Below are 16,661 nucleotides of genomic sequence, written 5' to 3'. Positions count from 1 at the left end.
ACACGCAGCTAACTGATGTTTTATAAAGATTTGATGTTATTTTCTTAAAAAGAAAATAGATTATGATTATTATGTCAATGTCTTGGAGTATGTGCAATGATTACTATTGTAAATAAGGGGAAAATGTGGATTACTTGTAAAGGTCTTGTGGTTGAAGTGCTAAAACTGAACCTTCCTCTTTCTCAGGACAATTTTGTCTACTTCCTTTGGACTGATGGTAGTAGAATGACTGAGCAGTGAGAAAAACATAAAAGTCATAAAATACACTATATTTTTGTTATAAATGTGTAAGATATTATTATTGCACAGTAAGTTTAGTGGTTGTTGCAATGGTACTATCTAAAGTCGGAATAGTGTTTGACCAAAAGCAATGCATTTAAAATACAATTTTCCATTAAGAAATATTCATAAACCATACCCACTGATGAATTGCATCTGTTCAGGCGTTAGTTTGTGTTAGTAGCTACCTAAATTCAATCATATAGTGAGTAACTGTCTGAATATGATGCAGCATTTGTAAATGTTGAAAGTGTACAGAGATCTGTCTGTATTATCTGTGAATAACTAACATTAAACTGTTACTGTGTGGTGAGCAACACAGCAGTGCTGTTGACATTGTGGAGTACAATTCTCAAGTGTTATGCATGGTCAAAATAACAGTCCTTGTCAATAAATAAATGTGTTTATTGATGATAACTTCTCAAATATTTTCTCCTCTCCTGCTCATTTTCACTACAATGTCCTCAAAACCTCAAGACACATGGAGACAGAAAACTTCAAATAACTCAAATAACAAACACCTTAAACATCATCTCTGCCTTCTGGCTACTGTATGGGTGCACGGCCTGTAAGAAGACAAGTAAATCGTGTTCTCAAACGAACAAACAGACTTACTAGCTTCAACATTTCAATATTTAGGCTTGCTGCTCGCCTTTTCTTCCTGCATGTGACAGTTATGACTAGAGGCTACACTCAGCAGGTTTCTCAACAGAAAACACACAAGAAGATCACAAGATAACACAAAGGAGAACAAGTTCCTGCCTGAGCTCAAACCATAGATGCTGAGAAATTTAAAAAAAAAAAAAGAAACAATGGCGAAAGATTAGCCCTTTCTTTCTGAGTACAATGACAAATGAGTCTTTTCACTTCATAACCATGGTCTGTCTGGTTTTCTCTGTCCAGTCTGCAGACTTCGTGTGGTCCTCAAATCATTCCATATTTTGCATGAAGGGCAAGTTCTGGACAGCCCACCTCTTGCTATGTTCAAGCATGGGTTTATTGTCAGACATCTATGATCTGGAAAAGCTCCTGATACCTACAGACCCCCCCCCCCCCCCGACCAGATCTCAGAGCAGTGTGACTGCAGGAACTGGGTATCACTTGAGATTTGGCCATAGAAGTCTTCCCACACGTCTCTCTGCCATGGAGACCAGCTCTCCTGGTCTCCAAACCTCCTTGCAGCCAGTGTTAGCTGTGCTGGCTGAAGCTGTGCATGTGGGTGAGATACTGGGTGAGACCCTCCTCCCCCTCCTCCTCTAGGTGCTGTTGGTAGCACTGGAGAAGCTTGGCAGCGCTGGCCTCTGATGGGACCCCACCGGCTGGCAGGCAGGCCCCTGACATGTCCAGGACGATGGTGGTCAGAGCTTTGATGTAATTCTTAGCCAGGGTCAGTGTCTCGATCTTGGACAGCTTCTTGTCAGTCTTGACATGTGGGATGGCCTCGCGCAACGCTTGGAAGGCGTTGTTGAGTTTGTGCATGCGCTGGCGTTCCCTCTCGTTGCTCTCTAGTCGGCGGATGCTGCGTTCTTTGGTGCTGGAGCCATGTTGTCTCCGCCGCCGCCCTCCACCCACTCCTCCCTGACGCTTCCTGTCCCCGCTCCTCAGCGACCCCCTCCAGGAGCCGCCGATCCGCACCGAGGCCTCCGAGCCTTCCTGCTCACTGGAGCCAGGCTCTGGTTCTGTGTCTGGCTCTAGTTCTGGCTCCGGGTCAGACCAGGTCCTCCTGGATGGTTTCACAGCCTTCCCTTTGGACTTCATCCTGCCGCCTCCTTCGAGTCTCTCTCTCTCTCTGTAGATCTCACAGCTTCAATAGGCCTGGAAGAAAAAGACAGGAATGTGAAGAGAAGAAAAGAACGAGCTGAAATGCACAGTTTTCTCTCAGTCAGCCTGTAATCCCCAATTACTGTGTAAGCCTCTCTCCAATTCAAACAGCCTTGCATCCTGTTGTATCTAATCAGCCTGTTGCAGTGTGAAAACTCCATGATGTTGGCCTGTTAATCTACGCCTCCCTTATCCCCACAGTCCTGAGATAATACCCATTTCAAGGTTACACTCACAAAAACACAGAGAGCAGCCAGCAGCCCTCAGCGGCAGCAGTCGGCGAATTCACCTCCAGTGCTCTTTAACTTGAACCAGCAAACGGTTTGTCTTGAATTACTGGAGCCAATGAATCAGTAAATAAACTCTCTGACGTCAGCGATTATTACATGTTCAAATATGCTTTACCTTAAGTTGTGTATTCACAAGCAATGGAGATGTCTTTAAACTATATTATCAAATATGCTGATATTGAAACTTGTGTTACAAAGCTGTTTTACAAAGATAAGTCAAAAAAAAAAAAAAAAACAAGGGGGGGGGGGGCAGGGTATTTCTCTATCATCATGCCTTTAGAGTTTTCCCCTTCCCTCTTTATTTTCCTAACCCAAGTTTAATCACCCCAACGGTAATGTCAGAGCTGATACGAGATAAACAGGCACTAGTCAAATCCATTCACTGTAGTAAATGATACACGCATAGCAACAATGAAAGTGAATTAAACACTACGATATAAACTTAAAAAAAAAAAAAAAAAACTTACCTTGGAAGTTAAACCAACTTTCCTCCTCCTGAGTGTTTACAGAAAAAGCGTCACCATGCAGGCGGTCAGTGAAAGCACCATCACACAAAGGAAGGAGCAGAGAGCAGCGCAGCGTCGCCGAGCCGCACACTCACTCAGACAGCTGTCACATGTGGCCCACCTGCGGCTGACTGATGTACACGTCGCGCTGCTCGGCCAATCACAGAGCAGGCCCCCCTCCCTGCAGCTGCGCTGTCTGCCCACAGCTGCCAGCAGCAGCCTCCTCCTCCTCCTCCTCCTCTTCCTCCTCCTGCTGCTGCTGCTGCTGCCTCATAACCACTTCAATTAAGATTAACCATATCTAACCATAACTATCTGATAACTCAGTGCTTAGTGGTGAAAAAAGTATCCAGATCATGTGCTTAGACAAAATAAAAGTAATTCTCATATAAAATATTTTGTGTAAAGCTTTAATTCAAAGTTGCACTTAAATGCATAGACGTAGGCTATAAGTATATGTATAAGTATAAAAAGATTATGTTATTATCAGATCATTATTCCTTTTTTGTTTTTAAGTAGTTTAATCTATAACAATGAATCATATCTTATAAACTGATCATATATTTCATGTGTAAAATATTATCCTCCAAAGTAACTAGCAGGCTAACTGCAGCTATTTAACTCATGCAGCGAAGTGAAAGAGTACAAAATTACTTTACAGCACTGATGATAGATGAAAGGCTCAAAACAGTCCACGATTCAGTGTTTTTCCTCTAAGTATTATTATTATTGCTTAAGTGGAAAGCATCGTGGTGTTGCATCAGTGAGTCACATTTTCAAGTAACAGCCTCATTAATTAACATAATTTGTGCCTTTTTAAAAAAGCAAGCTTTGGATGAAAACGTCTTTGTCAGGGAGTCTCCTCAGTCTAACTCGATGCTGGCCCCATCTATAGTATGATTCTATTTTTTTTAAAGCCTTTCCATGTCCAGAATGAGATTTCACTGAGTTTCTTACTTTAAACATGAGCATATTATATCATTCTATCATGGACTGCTCTTCCACAGTACTACAGTCCATGTCCAATGAGGAGTGTAGTGTTTTGCCACCTGAATGACGGGTGAACTGATCTTGTTTCGGCCTGCTGTGAGGAGTCAGTAACACTGCATTTTGGTTCCTCGTCCACTCCTTTAACCCCGAGCAGTTAACATAATTTCCATTGTGGCTTATCACCTTCCACTGCTTCATTTGAATACAGTCCTCCAGGTTCCACCCGAACGCACAGAAACATGGCCAGGTCTCATTGAAACTATGTCACATTATTTACTTTTTTTCCCCAGATAAACTGTTTTAACCTTTTCGCTCTGCAGTGCTTCTGTGATGAGAGAGTAATGTAGACTGCTGGATGCCCTTAAACTACAGTTTGAACTGAATAAATATACCAAACAAAGAATGATGGTAACATAATTAACACTTTTTGAATAATCAGCATCACACCTCTCACACACATGGATGTGTGACCTGCTTCAAACCCATTTCGTCTGTTTGACCTGGGGCCCCAAACACAACTGTTGGCAGTTGGGATTATTTCCCTTTCCCACTGTGATAGCTCGTGGAGACCAGAGACAGGATGGTGGCATGGCAGTGAGATCTACTGACAGCTCGTACAGTTAAGTCGCACTATTAGTTTCTTAACTCTCTTGGGCCAGTTTCACAAATGCCTATTCCTTTTTTAGAAAACTCTTATTTACTTCTGACATAACGGAATTAACTTCTCTAAACGTCTAACTTAAACAAAGAGCGCTTATCTTAATATTATAGTAAAAGCAGTTGGTTTAAACACGTTTTAGATCTTACAGCTTATACCTCTGCCCTCGTTTCTCATGTTGATTTCTATTTGTTGATCATTTGACTTCATCATCTGTTAATAGAGATGAACTAGCGTTAAGTTTTCTTCACAAATGCCTCAGAATTGCAGACTTAATAGATCAGACTTGCTTCCCACACCATCGCTCAACCCGCCCCCCCCTTAGCCCCGCCCCTTTTTGCTCTTGCAGTGGAAGCCATCAGACAGGACCCAGCGATAAGAGGTGTAAATGTAGGTGGAACCCAACACAAAATCTCCCTTTACGCAGACAATGTCTCGTTGTATGTGTCGGAGCCCGTGACCTCCAGTCCACATGAGTTTCTTTGAGTCCTTTTCCCCTCACAAAATCAATTTCTCCAAATCCATGGCGATGCCAGTGGGAGGCCTCAGAGATGTTTAAGGCCAATTTGAACCCTCTCCTAAATACTACACAGAAGGACCAACACAGGTGGGCTCCACCTCTTTAAAATAAATGTCCTGCCCAGATTACTGTGCCCCCCACAGATGATCCCTTTGTTTATAATCCCAGGTCACGCCGCTTTCCTGCCGGGTATGATAGACTGTGGATATATCACTTGGACATCCCATGGGATAAAGAAATGTGTGATTTATTTGAGACTGCATCCTTATTGTTGTTTGAACAACTTCAAGAAAAACACAATCTCTGCAGAAGGTTTTTTGTTTTTTTTTTTTTACAGGTAAAACTAAACTAGTAAAACAAATTACAATATTAATGATCTTTTCTTTTCTGTAATGTCTTCTCCAAAGTGTTGTGTGATGTGTTGAATGTGCAGGATGTTGCACAGACATGGCAAAGTGAACTTGGTGTAAACCCTGATGAGAATAAGATATGATATGATATGGGACCATACAGACCAGATATCAGCGTGTAACTGTGTTAGAGTGTCGCAGTTAAAAATCCCCAGCTTCCACCTTGACTTTTATTTTTATTCTAAAAAAAAAAAAAAAAAAATTGCCTATGCAAGAGAAATATTAGTGAATTGATAATGCAAAATAATTCAGATGCTTCACTTTTTAATTTAACTATCTCAAGTCTACGTGGCATGTTAGCTCGAAGGTCAGGAAAAGCTGTAGGATGTAAAATTAAATAAAAAAAAAAACAGAAAATACTATAAAAATAATAAAAATACACTTTATGGTAGCTTACAGTTAAAAGCATTTTATGAATGAAGTGAAAGGACGCCAGCTTTTATTTGGCTTTTAGTGACATTAACACTTAAAATATTGTGAATCTGTAACAACAACAATAATTTACAGGTGTGTTGCTCCCAGCTCTCAGAGGCAAACACTTTTAGCGCTTGTGTCCTTGAACAGCTTTGTGTGTGTGTGTGTGTGTGTGTGTGTGTGTGTGTGTGTGAGAACGCTACGACCGGTCCTGCCAGGTTTCCTTTCCTCCTCAGGTACACTGTATCTAATCAACCAAACCTCGCTGATGCCGGCTCTGTGGAAACATTATCTATTACTTTTAGTTTGTTCAGTTTCTGCCTCCATTGGCCCTAAGGCTTACACTGTTTATTTAGCCACAGCCGCTGATAAATTCTGAGCTGAACACACTTCGGTAATGAGGCAAGTAAACAGGGCCTCCACAAGCATGCTCTGTTTGAGCAAAACAAACTGTATAAACAACATATACTCTCCGTATCTCCACAAGATTCACCTGGAATTCATTGAATCCGACAATTTAAAGATAAAATGGGATTTCAGACTCAGATGACGATTTATTAAACTCACGTCAGCTGGAATTGAAAACATTTATGTCACTGTTTCACAGCTCAGGTCCAAGGACACGAGCTGGCACAAAAAGCAGCTTCCAAAGAGGTTCGCAGCTGGAAAGGTACCAGCGCTGTTGTGCAACTGGCTGCTTTATCACATCCCAGCCAGTGGTCGTGTCATACCGACAAGTGTTAGAGCTGAATGCGCTGTCACACTGTCCTGCATGGTTGTGATGTCATGAACAGCAGGTGCTTTGAATCCATTTGGAGCAGAGAGAGAGAGAGAGAGAGAGAAAAAGCCATTAAAATCCCTGACTCATCATAAAAGAGGAGGGAGGTGGGGGGGGGGGGGGTGAGTTAGAGGTGAGGAGGACGAGATCTGGACGATTAGTCAGTTTTTCCATTAGACCAAGGCTGGCTGTCTGAAAGAAAAACAACTGTGGATGTCACATTAGACCATGGAGACAGTGAGGTGGCCTTTGGCTGAAGACACACGGTGGGGCAGAAAGGCTGTGGTTGTCACTGTGTCATAAAAATCAGCACCCACAGCTCAATAGGTGTGTGCGTTTATGTGTGTCACCAACCGTTTATCTCACAGCTCAAGGTCTGATTCAGTGACATGGGTGAGGAACAGGCAGGTTTGGGACAGACAGTAACGCTCCGGCCTGGACTGAGCAGCCCAGCTCTGCGTCGGCAGGGAGAGGCTGCAGTGCTGAGAGTCACCCACACACTGGAAAAGGCAGTTCTCCAGAGCTGCGAAGTCGTCTTCCCACTCCAAGCCTGCAGGCAAAACCAACCAAACACACAACTGGTGACAATGAACCGCCTGCAGCATCTGGGTTTAGCAGGACTTACAAACATTTAAGTTTGCGAACCTTTGTAGTGTCCCACCCCGATCTTGTTACATTGTCACAGGCCTTTGTGTGAAACAGATAACGTCACAGTGAGATGAAAACTGTAAACCCCCCCGCCCCAATCCCACTTAGTCAGATAAGTTTTAATGTCAAAGCATTTTCTTTTATCAGCAAAGACTTTGTCAAAATATATATTCTTTTACTTAGCTGCACCAGTTTTGGCAAAAATATTTCTGTAAAAGTTAATTAAAACTGTCTTTTTTTTTTTTTTAAATAACAACTCAAGGTGTTTTGACTCCTGAGATCTTGAGCCAACGTCTCGCTACACCCAGAATACATCATAATATTGAAGGTTAATATGCACTTGTAAAAATATACTTGAAGTGTCAAAAGTAAAATTATTCAGTGCAGAAAAATGGCCCCTGCTGTGTTCGTGTTATTCTATTATATATTAAATCATTACATCAGTTTGATGTATAACAATCTGTCATATTTTATGTGATTACCATATGTTTTTTTCTGTAAAACCCTAGACTCTAAAGTAACGAAATTATTATATAAATGAAAGAGTAGAAACACAGCATTTGAGTTTATGTACTCTCTACCACTGCGAAATGGTCTTCAGTAATGTTAAAGGGGCTCTTTGTAAGTTTCTGCTGCCTAACATGGTTAGGGTGGTGGAGATTGTCACTTGACAAGAGTAGTTGTCTTTATAAGAAAAGAGGCAACGGAGACAAGTTAACATCGTCCCTCTCCACCACTGGAGACAGCTCTTAGTGTAAAGAAATGAAATTTGATGCTGAACTCACAACGTTTCATCTATAGTGATGAGTAAACAGCTGTTAATGCTAATGTAGCACTAGCAAAACTTACAAAGAGCTCCTTTAAGTAAACACAATCTGTAATGGGATAAACCATGCAAGACAACTGGTATGGTCCTTCAGAGTTGTACCACTGTCTTCTAACGTGACGTCTGGCAGGTTGCTGCTTGGCAGAGACGTGCGGGGCTCAGAGCGCAGCTCCACCGTGGGACTCTCCTAAGAAGAACAGTGGATGGTGACTGGAAACCAGGGACGTTTGTAGCATCAAAGCCTTGATTACCATTGGTCAGATGATCTATTGTCTATGTATTTAACTTATTAAAATATAATTAAAATATTTACCCCTTTAAGCCATTGAAAGTGAGTATAATTTACAGTTTACCACTGGACTGTAACACTCATAGTAAGAATATTGGGAAAATATTTTTTAACAAACAAAACAAAGCTCAAAACCAACCAAGCCACAGTATTCGGGACGACAGGAGATCAGTACCTGATCAAACAGGTAGACTGTAACATCATCATCAAAGGACACACTCTTCCTCATTTTCACATTCCTGTGCCTTCCGGTCGAGCCTCCCGGACGATTGTAGTTTTGACAGGATTTTAAAACACTTTTACGAGTGCAAAGATTAAAATTGCCTCTGATAACCATTTCATCCTGATCGTCCTGACAGTTGTTGTTGGGATCAGAGGTTGAGTGGGCAGTGGAGTTTTCTAAATCAGCTGACACGTTGTTGTTATCACTGATATGACAATCAGCATTCCCAGTGAATGTCCTACAATCTTGAGTGTAGTGAACGTCACTAAAAAGTCGTGATGGTATGTCCTCACCACAGAAAATGATAAACCTATCAGGGCGATCCATTGCAGTCATGTGCTGCTGGGTTGTCAAATTTACATTCTTTGGGATCAAAGGGAAAATGCCCCGCATATTTAAGATAAGTCTTGTCCATGGGGTCTCCTTAGAGCGCTCTGAGACAGAGGAAGCTGAAGGAGTGAATACTGAGCGCTGGACTGGCTCCTCTACAAGACAACAGTGTTGAGGAGAGAGAGATAGGGATGATGACCGTGTTACCAAGCTCGATCCGCGGTCACTGTTCCTCCACAAGTTAAGGGCAGCGCTTCCTCTTTGGTCAAGGATACAGAAGCATGTGATTGGCTGCTGCTTCTCGTCAGACAGGATCATCCGGCCTGGAGATATCCAAAACTGGAGCTCTTCATCTCTGTATGAATGAGTCACAATGTCTCAGTGGCATTTCATTTGATTCAGTTCATCATCCTGTGACACACAAGTAAAGAAAATCTAACAATTTTTTGGACCACGTTAAAGATTTCAATATGATAAAGAGCAGCACTGAGAGCTAAACAAATAATTCCACTATGTTAAAACTCAGGTTATGTTTTTGTGGTCTTGACCTTTTATTAAGGTATAAGAGTCAGGATAATTGTTGGTATCTGGAAACACTGAGAAAGGATTTCTGAACAACGCTGGGCAGCAACTATGAGTGTCCAAACATTCATACAGGTTATAAACAAACTTCCATCTTATTTGGACTTAAAAGTTTTACAGTTTTCACATCCAATTTGGCTCATTATACTTACTGTAGTTGTGCAGATACTGTTGTCATGTGCAGTGAGGGATTATTACCTCATATAACTACTCAGGTTTCTTGCCACATACAGTATGACTTTATCAGTATGTTCCCAGATTTTAGCAATTAGCTTAGCATAAATTTAATATAAATTACAACTGATGATGGGAAAGCTACAAAACTGTACTTTAAAGGGGCAATTAAGCACTGTTGTTATTATAATATGACAATTATCAACTTAAACCTCAGAAAACTTAAAACTAGAAATAGTCAAATACTTGTGAGATTTAACATTAATGTTTGTTCTTTCAAACCATGTCTGGATCTAACAGGCTATTCTGGCTATGTTAGCAACAAGGCTAATATTTAGCATGGTATGCCAATATAAGTAGTGGCTGCAAGTTTTATAGGTCACTTGCAGAAGCTGTCATTAATGTGGAACATACCAATAGAACTACACCAGAAGTCAGCAGTTCAGTGGCACGTACCACTCCGTATTCAGGCACTAGACGCTCTTTCTTAGTATTTTGCCCATCACTGTCAGTAGCTACATGCTAAAATGACAGTTTAATTCCTGGCCAGTGGGAACTTGGTTGTTGATGTTGTGTGTTGGCTGCTACGATGATTGTGTCTGTGACCTTTATGGTCTCTGCAACGTGGAGCCACACTTTCAACACAATTCAGCAGACATAAAGTTGAGGCACTGTGACTGAAGATGAATGTAGGCCTTGTCTAGAGATGACCTCGTCTTACATACAAAAATAATTCCATTTCAAAGTCTGCTTTGTCTTTTTTTAATCCAGTGGATATAATAGGAGGTCAGCAGCAGTGCACAGACAGCCCTTCACTGTTAACAACAGGATGTACTAAAACTGATTTGTCAGCCTTTGTCCTTTGGATGAAACTGCGCACACACAAGCGCACGCATGCACACAAACACATACATTATTTGGCCACTCACTCCTGAGCTTGAATAAATATCGGGGCCCATCCATCCGCGGAGACAAAGACGCAATAGGAAACTTTCACCGCTCTGCAGTAACTAAGCAACCGTTGGATGAGTGACTCAGGAAAGGAAGAGAGGAGCTGACTCACAGCAGCTGTGACGTAAAGGATGTAAAAGGACACACACACACATAACACACACACACACACACACACACACACACTCACACACTACTGTATGGTCTATGACACACAAACACACACACACACACACACACGTATGCAGTAGGCCATGAAGCCTGTAATTTTCCCTGTTTCAGGTAAATTAACACCTCACTGTGTAACAGGTGGAGGGGCTCAGGGAAGGACAGATTATAAGACCAAACAACCAAAACAGGAACAGGACAGAACAGGTCCCGTCATATCCAGAGAGGAAGACACACATGTCAAACTGTCAGTGTCTCCATGTTCAAACACCATCAATCATAGTAACAGAAATCAAAATGATACCGTTTCTTGTTTCCTTTGTCACTGCATCTCCTCGTAGAAAGCCATTTCAAACCATCTAATGAAATCACCAATGCAGCTCCACCTCTAAAATACTCTAACTCTGTAGAAATAAAGAGAAGAACATGGTTATCAACAGATTTTACCCCGCTTTGAAATCTTGCTGCATCATGATGCTGCAATAAATGTGTTGCAACATGCTTAATCTTTCTGCATCCACCATGCATGACACCGGCACATTTCTCCTCCTACCTTGCATTCTGTGAGCCCCGCTCATTCCCCCGGCTTTCACTGCACGACAGAGAGCTCATCGAGGGCACCGAAACACACACGCTAAACATATGGAGAAAGAGAGGAGGCTGAGAGATGTACAGAAAAAGAGAGGAGGAGGGGGGGGAGGAGGAGGGTGGGGGGGGGGGGTGGTTGGGACTCTAGCGGGATAGAAACTGAAGGAATGAGGGGGAAAATGAAATGAGGGGAGTAGATCAGAAGAGGTAAGGGGGTGGTGGTGAAAGGACAGTGATAGAGAGGAAGAGGAATGAAAGCATGTGAGGACAGAGAAAGGACGAAGAGCTCACATGTACAGCACACTCCCTGGAGGCTGCTGGATGTTGTGCAGAGTGCAAGATGGGGATCAATAACTTATCTGGTCAGATGTAACGCAGCTGTCTTTAGTGATGGAGGGTAACAGCGCTGTGGCTGTCACTGTCACGTAGGCAGCTGCTACTGCATATTATTCAGTGTGAGTGCAGCAGTAAAACTGGCAGCTATTATGTTAATTAGGAGTTTGGCATGTTTATATTTTATGTCAATAGTTCTCCGTTTGATGTGGATATATCAAAGAAAAAAAAGTTAGCACGAAATGAGACCAGCACCGTTTAAAAATAGTAACATCTCTTTCAAAATATTATATATTAGCATATGCACCAAGTCATCTAGAGTTCAGACTGTGAGTTTTTTGGACATTTTTGTTGTTCTGGTTCTGTGCTTAAGCATATTCAGTTAGAAATAATGGATACTACATTAAAGTCACCAATTCAAGCCACCAATATTGAAAGAATTGTTTGGGAGATGAAGCCATTCCAACACATAGTGTCCAAACTGCAAGGGTTCAAAAGTAACTGGACTTGGCTGCTAAATGCGTCTTGTGTCATTGTCATTTCAACATTAGTTCACGCACAAAAGAGCTCACACCTGACTGAGAGTTGACTGAGAGCGAGAGTTGCCATTTAGACTGGAGTAAAGGAGTAAAGAAGTCACCACCGAGAAGGATGTAAGCTGCCATGTTCCTTTTTCAACGATCAAGAGGAGACTTCATGACCAGAATCTCAGAGGATTCCCCAAGATGCAAAACCTTGGTGGGCCTCACAAGCAGAAAGGCCGGGCTGCAGTTCACAAAAACACACAAAAAGAAACCTGGGACAAAGTTCTACCAACTGATGAAGCAAAAAATACAACCCTATTAAAATGATGCTAAGAGTGGAGCTGTGGTCTTCAGGGTGTATATTTGGGAGGTAAATGCTGGTGGAGCCCTTCAGTGAATGTCTTTTGTTGCATGAGCTTGTAAGCTGCAACAGTGACCATTAGCTCCCTCTAGAGGTTAAAAGCAGAACAGCAGAGAGAACTGCAGTAGAGCTCCTCGGCTCGCTCTCAGGCTGTTTAGAAGAAAAGCTGACTTGGAAATGAAGCTTTTTAAATTTGAAACATCAGTCTGCTGCTGATTCAGCTGTTATAAATGCAACTGATGCATCTTCTTTTGGATCATTATTACAACTATAAATACTGCTGTTATCATTCCCACTGCTACTTCACATGCTCCCTTATTCCTACTGCCGCTGTCAGTTGTACTGTAAGATCTTATGTCATCGTCATTATTGCTATTGCAACTTTCATTATGTAATTTATGTAAAGCACAAGCATTTATTCCTGCAGATATAGTCATCCCCCTGGCAACAAAATCACTGATGCTGGAGTTCAGCTTTACACACTCAGACAGCATCAGGATGTTGTTCCCAGGAGGCAACAACGTCACCATTCAGTCCATCTCTGGTTCCCGAGGTAGAGGGGAAATGAGGGAGAAGAGACGGGTAATACGGCAAGAAATTTGAAAAGAGGCATAGAGATGGACAGATGGTGTTTTCAATCAAAAATCCTGTCTTCATCCTCTCTCTGCTTTTGGCTCTCCCCCTCTCTTTGTTCCTATGCAGCCGTCCTCTGCAGCGTCGTGTCACCCAGCAACCCGCACCCTACCGTGTTTCAGTGTAGTCAACTCTTTTTTCACTGGACTTAGCAGTACATGAGGATGTGGCACAGTCACAGAGCTGAAGATGAAAATATGAGCTGGTTCCAGTTTATTTCACATTCTATTTTCACATTGGAGCTATGATTGATGTGTCCTGTCTGAGTTTCTCATAATCTGATAAATCAACAACTTGTGTATCCAAATGTCAGTCAAATGAGTGATACGCTTTTGGTTTCAGGCCGTCCCACTGAATGGGAAGAAGCAGAGGAAGCAGGGCAAAGCACTGGATATATTTTCTCCCCTGCTCTTCGCTGCTTCTTTAGCCAAAGGCATGCTGAAAGCCAACTTGCCAGCGCTCTCGTCATGACAACACGGGAATGGCTCAATTCCCTGCAGCGTACAGGGAAACCTGAGCCCACAGGGCATCAGCAGGTGAACCAATAAAGAGGATGTGTCTGCTGTGCTAAAGAGGGTGAGAACAAGCCTAAGCACCGAGGTAACACTTCAACATGAATTTTTTTAGTTAATCGGTTTGGTTGCCGTGTCTTTCTGCTCCAACTGAGTTGTAACCTGCACAGTATACGCCAGACGAACTGTGCAACTATCCTTTTACACTGCAGGCGCAGAATCATCATATCCACCTGGCAGACGGCAAGTGACACCAAACAATCCGTGAGAGGAGGGTAATTGGAGATCATTAGGCTTATTCTGAGCATGCCAGATACACCATGCTTGAAGCCTCAAGAGGAACATATGGAGCTCCGGTCTCCAAAGTCACCGTCCGACGCCAGTGAAACAGGGCACTGCAAAGCGCTGTGGGTAACATGGGAAAATTAGACATCCAGTCAGGACGCTGGTAGTGCTGTTTGCAGCCTTTATTTGGACACAGCAGGGTCTCACGGCTGCAGAGGAGAGCGGCTGAGAGGGAGTGAAATGTGACACTAAGATAACAGCACACACAGCAGTAAATATGTCACCGACATGTACACGTTTGTTCAAGATGCATGGCTTCAGCAGTAATAAAACCACAACTTCCTCTGTCGTTATCATGTAAAAGAAGCTGGGGGACTTTTTTTTTGTTAGCATCCTTTGCATTTAAAATGATACCAGACAGGGTGCAGCTCTGCATGTGGTTGTGAATTGACTGACTAATTTGTTGCAAATGAGCATTGGCTGGGCCACGGAGCAGTGAGCCATGCCATTAACTCCCTTTGTAGGAAGAGAAGACTTTTCTCTTAGGTGAGAGATTATAGGGTCTTAAAAGTGTTTGCTGACAGAGTGTCTTTAATATGATGACATAAATGTGTAATCCATCTCATATCGCTGGCTGAGTATTTATGAGCCTCTGTTGACAGCAGTACACCTGCTCTTCCCCGGTCCAGACCTGGGAACAGTGCCCGCCTGAACTAGCACCGCTGCTGCCAAGGCCACTGCCATATTGGGTGAACTATGAGTCTGTGTGAGTGTAAAGACGGGGGGGGGGGGGGGGGGGGGGGGGGGGGGGTTTGTATGAAAAGGTGTAGTGAGACGGAGATAGGAGGAGAATTAGCTGTGTGAGGAGGGTGGGTCCATGTTGTTGGAGGGATTTAGTTGGATGGGAAAAATATATGTGTTTGTGTGTGTGTGTGTGCGTGTGTGTGTGTGTGTGTGCGCGTGTTGGTGGAGGGGGGGTAAATCTATCTTTACTTATTCCCTGGTGCTATGAGAACACAGATTACTGAGAGCCATTTATTACTCCATCATTCAACATATAGAATCCCTTTCATGACAGGGGGAGAAATAAATATCCCTTCAAGGAAAGTGAAAACTTTAGTACACAACATTGCACATCACGGGATCAGTGTGTCACGCTCACCAGGCCACAGATCCCAAATGTGTTCCGTTATGGTGTTTTCATGTCGCACAACAGGATGATGCCCACTTCAAAGCTCTCATTTGCAAGGATTCTTGTTTCAGCTGTAAAAACTTCCAGTTTATTTTTTCACTTAATACAACTTCATAAGTTCTGCAAAATACAAAAGGACAAATAAACACCACATAATCCAAAGTTCATATACTTCAAATAAAAAGTAATTCTAAATGTAATTTAAATAAGAAATGATCTAAAAAAAATGTTATGACAGAGAATGCATATTTAGACAGTAAATTATTTCTACATACAGTATATGTATTTCAGATTAAACAAACCATGAAAACCAAATAAATGCTTGCACTCCATTCATACATGGTGATGGTATGATGATGGTAAGGGATGCTGCACCTAATTATGGATGGATCTGTAGGGCAGATATATTATTCTTTCAGTGTCTCCATGTTTAGGTAGTTAGAAAACGAGAGGTAAAACACAAACAAATCATCAACAGCATAAGTAAAAGCTGAGATGTTGCCACTCTGTTAGTTATAACTGTCTCTGCAACGTGTCATGGCAGCTGCCTACCACTGGACCGCAGCAGAGTGACGGAGTTTGCCTCAGTGTGGGTAATATGGCTGAGGGTTTAACACAAAGTGTGATCCCTGGTAGAAAACAAATGCATGGCTGCAGCTGTCATTAAAGAGGTAAAGTTAAAAGTATGTCCTTTTCCTTGTGTGTTACACTTGTTGTGTTACTGAATATGCAGCAAAGGCCAAGAAAGACAACAGCTTTTAACACTGAACCATGATACGAGTCTGGTGCTAAAACCAGTGATGAGAGACCTGTGTCTGTCTGTCACCTCATGTGGGCCCATTTCAGTTTCTGCACTTGTGCCATTTAAAAGACTGTGCAGTGAGTGTGACAGTGTATGTAAACACTTACCTCACCCCGTCCTGTAATCAAGCCACAGCTAGGGGACCGGCTAAGCAGCACGGAATGATATTTCGGCAGCAACATACAGTCAACGCACAGTTGTCTCACACGCACACACGAATGAGGAGGAATTGACTTGAAATGTCAGGTCTGTTGCCTGACAAAAGACGGTGAGGAGAGTGTTGAAAAGCATGACCCTGACCTTTGACCTGTGCGAACACGCTCACACAGACGCACACACTCAAACAAGCGCAGGCTGAGACAGCTGTGGGACTCCTTGACCGGTTTAAAGTGTTTATGGAGAAGCTGAGATTGAGCGCTCGTTGACAGAGCTCTCATTTACGCACACATACGCAGCCCTGATCAGATAAGAACAGATCTGTTTCAGCGGCTAATCTTAAATGTGATGAGGTTTACAGGGGCCTGTGGCTTTGGAATATACATAAATATCTTTATTTGGGAATCAGGCACTGCCC

At 42.6% G+C, this 16,661-nt stretch overlaps 2 protein-coding genes across 5 annotated transcripts; both read right to left on the bottom strand.

Moving 5' to 3' along the window:
- Window positions 1-663: 663 nt before the first annotated feature.
- bhlha15 (basic helix-loop-helix family, member a15) lies at window positions 664-3,026 on the bottom strand. Its single transcript, XM_071462846.1, has 2 exons — window positions 2,858-3,026; window positions 664-2,094 (listed from the first exon to the last, which is right to left on the bottom strand). The coding sequence occupies exon 2, from the start codon at window positions 2,035-2,037 to the stop codon at window positions 1,468-1,470; it is 570 nt and encodes a 189-aa protein (XP_071318947.1). The 5' UTR covers window positions 2,038-2,094; window positions 2,858-3,026; the 3' UTR covers window positions 664-1,467.
- Window positions 3,027-4,834: 1,808 nt separating this feature from the next.
- LOC139608778 (uncharacterized) lies at window positions 4,835-13,016 on the bottom strand. Of its 4 annotated transcripts, XM_071462843.1 has the most exons (7): window positions 11,737-13,016; window positions 11,411-11,491; window positions 11,162-11,261; window positions 8,605-9,337; window positions 8,243-8,327; window positions 7,021-7,216; window positions 4,835-6,858 (listed from the first exon to the last, which is right to left on the bottom strand). In XM_071462843.1, exons 2-6 carry the CDS (start codon window positions 11,433-11,435, stop codon window positions 7,029-7,031), a joined length of 1,131 nt encoding a protein of 376 aa, XP_071318944.1. In that variant the 5' UTR covers window positions 11,436-11,491; window positions 11,737-13,016; the 3' UTR covers window positions 4,835-6,858; window positions 7,021-7,028. The 4 variants fall into 4 exon arrangements, 3 of the variants coding, with proteins under 3 accessions (XP_071318944.1, XP_071318946.1, XP_071318945.1); XM_071462845.1 differs by lacking the exon at window positions 11,737-13,016 and having other exon boundaries at window positions 10,668-11,261; window positions 11,411-11,565; XM_071462844.1 differs by lacking the exon at window positions 11,737-13,016 and having other exon boundaries at window positions 4,837-6,688; window positions 11,411-11,565.
- Between the last annotated feature and the right edge of the window lie 3,645 nt (window positions 13,017-16,661).

Source organism: Trachinotus anak, unplaced genomic scaffold (assembly GCF_046630095.1).
Source record: "Trachinotus anak isolate AG129_WGS33_773 ecotype Australia unplaced genomic scaffold, CSIRO_AGI_Tana_v1 ptg000025l, whole genome shotgun sequence".
Lineage (NCBI taxonomy): Eukaryota > Metazoa > Chordata > Actinopteri > Carangiformes > Carangidae > Trachinotus > Trachinotus anak.
This window is presented reverse-complemented; position numbering and strand designations above follow the sequence as displayed.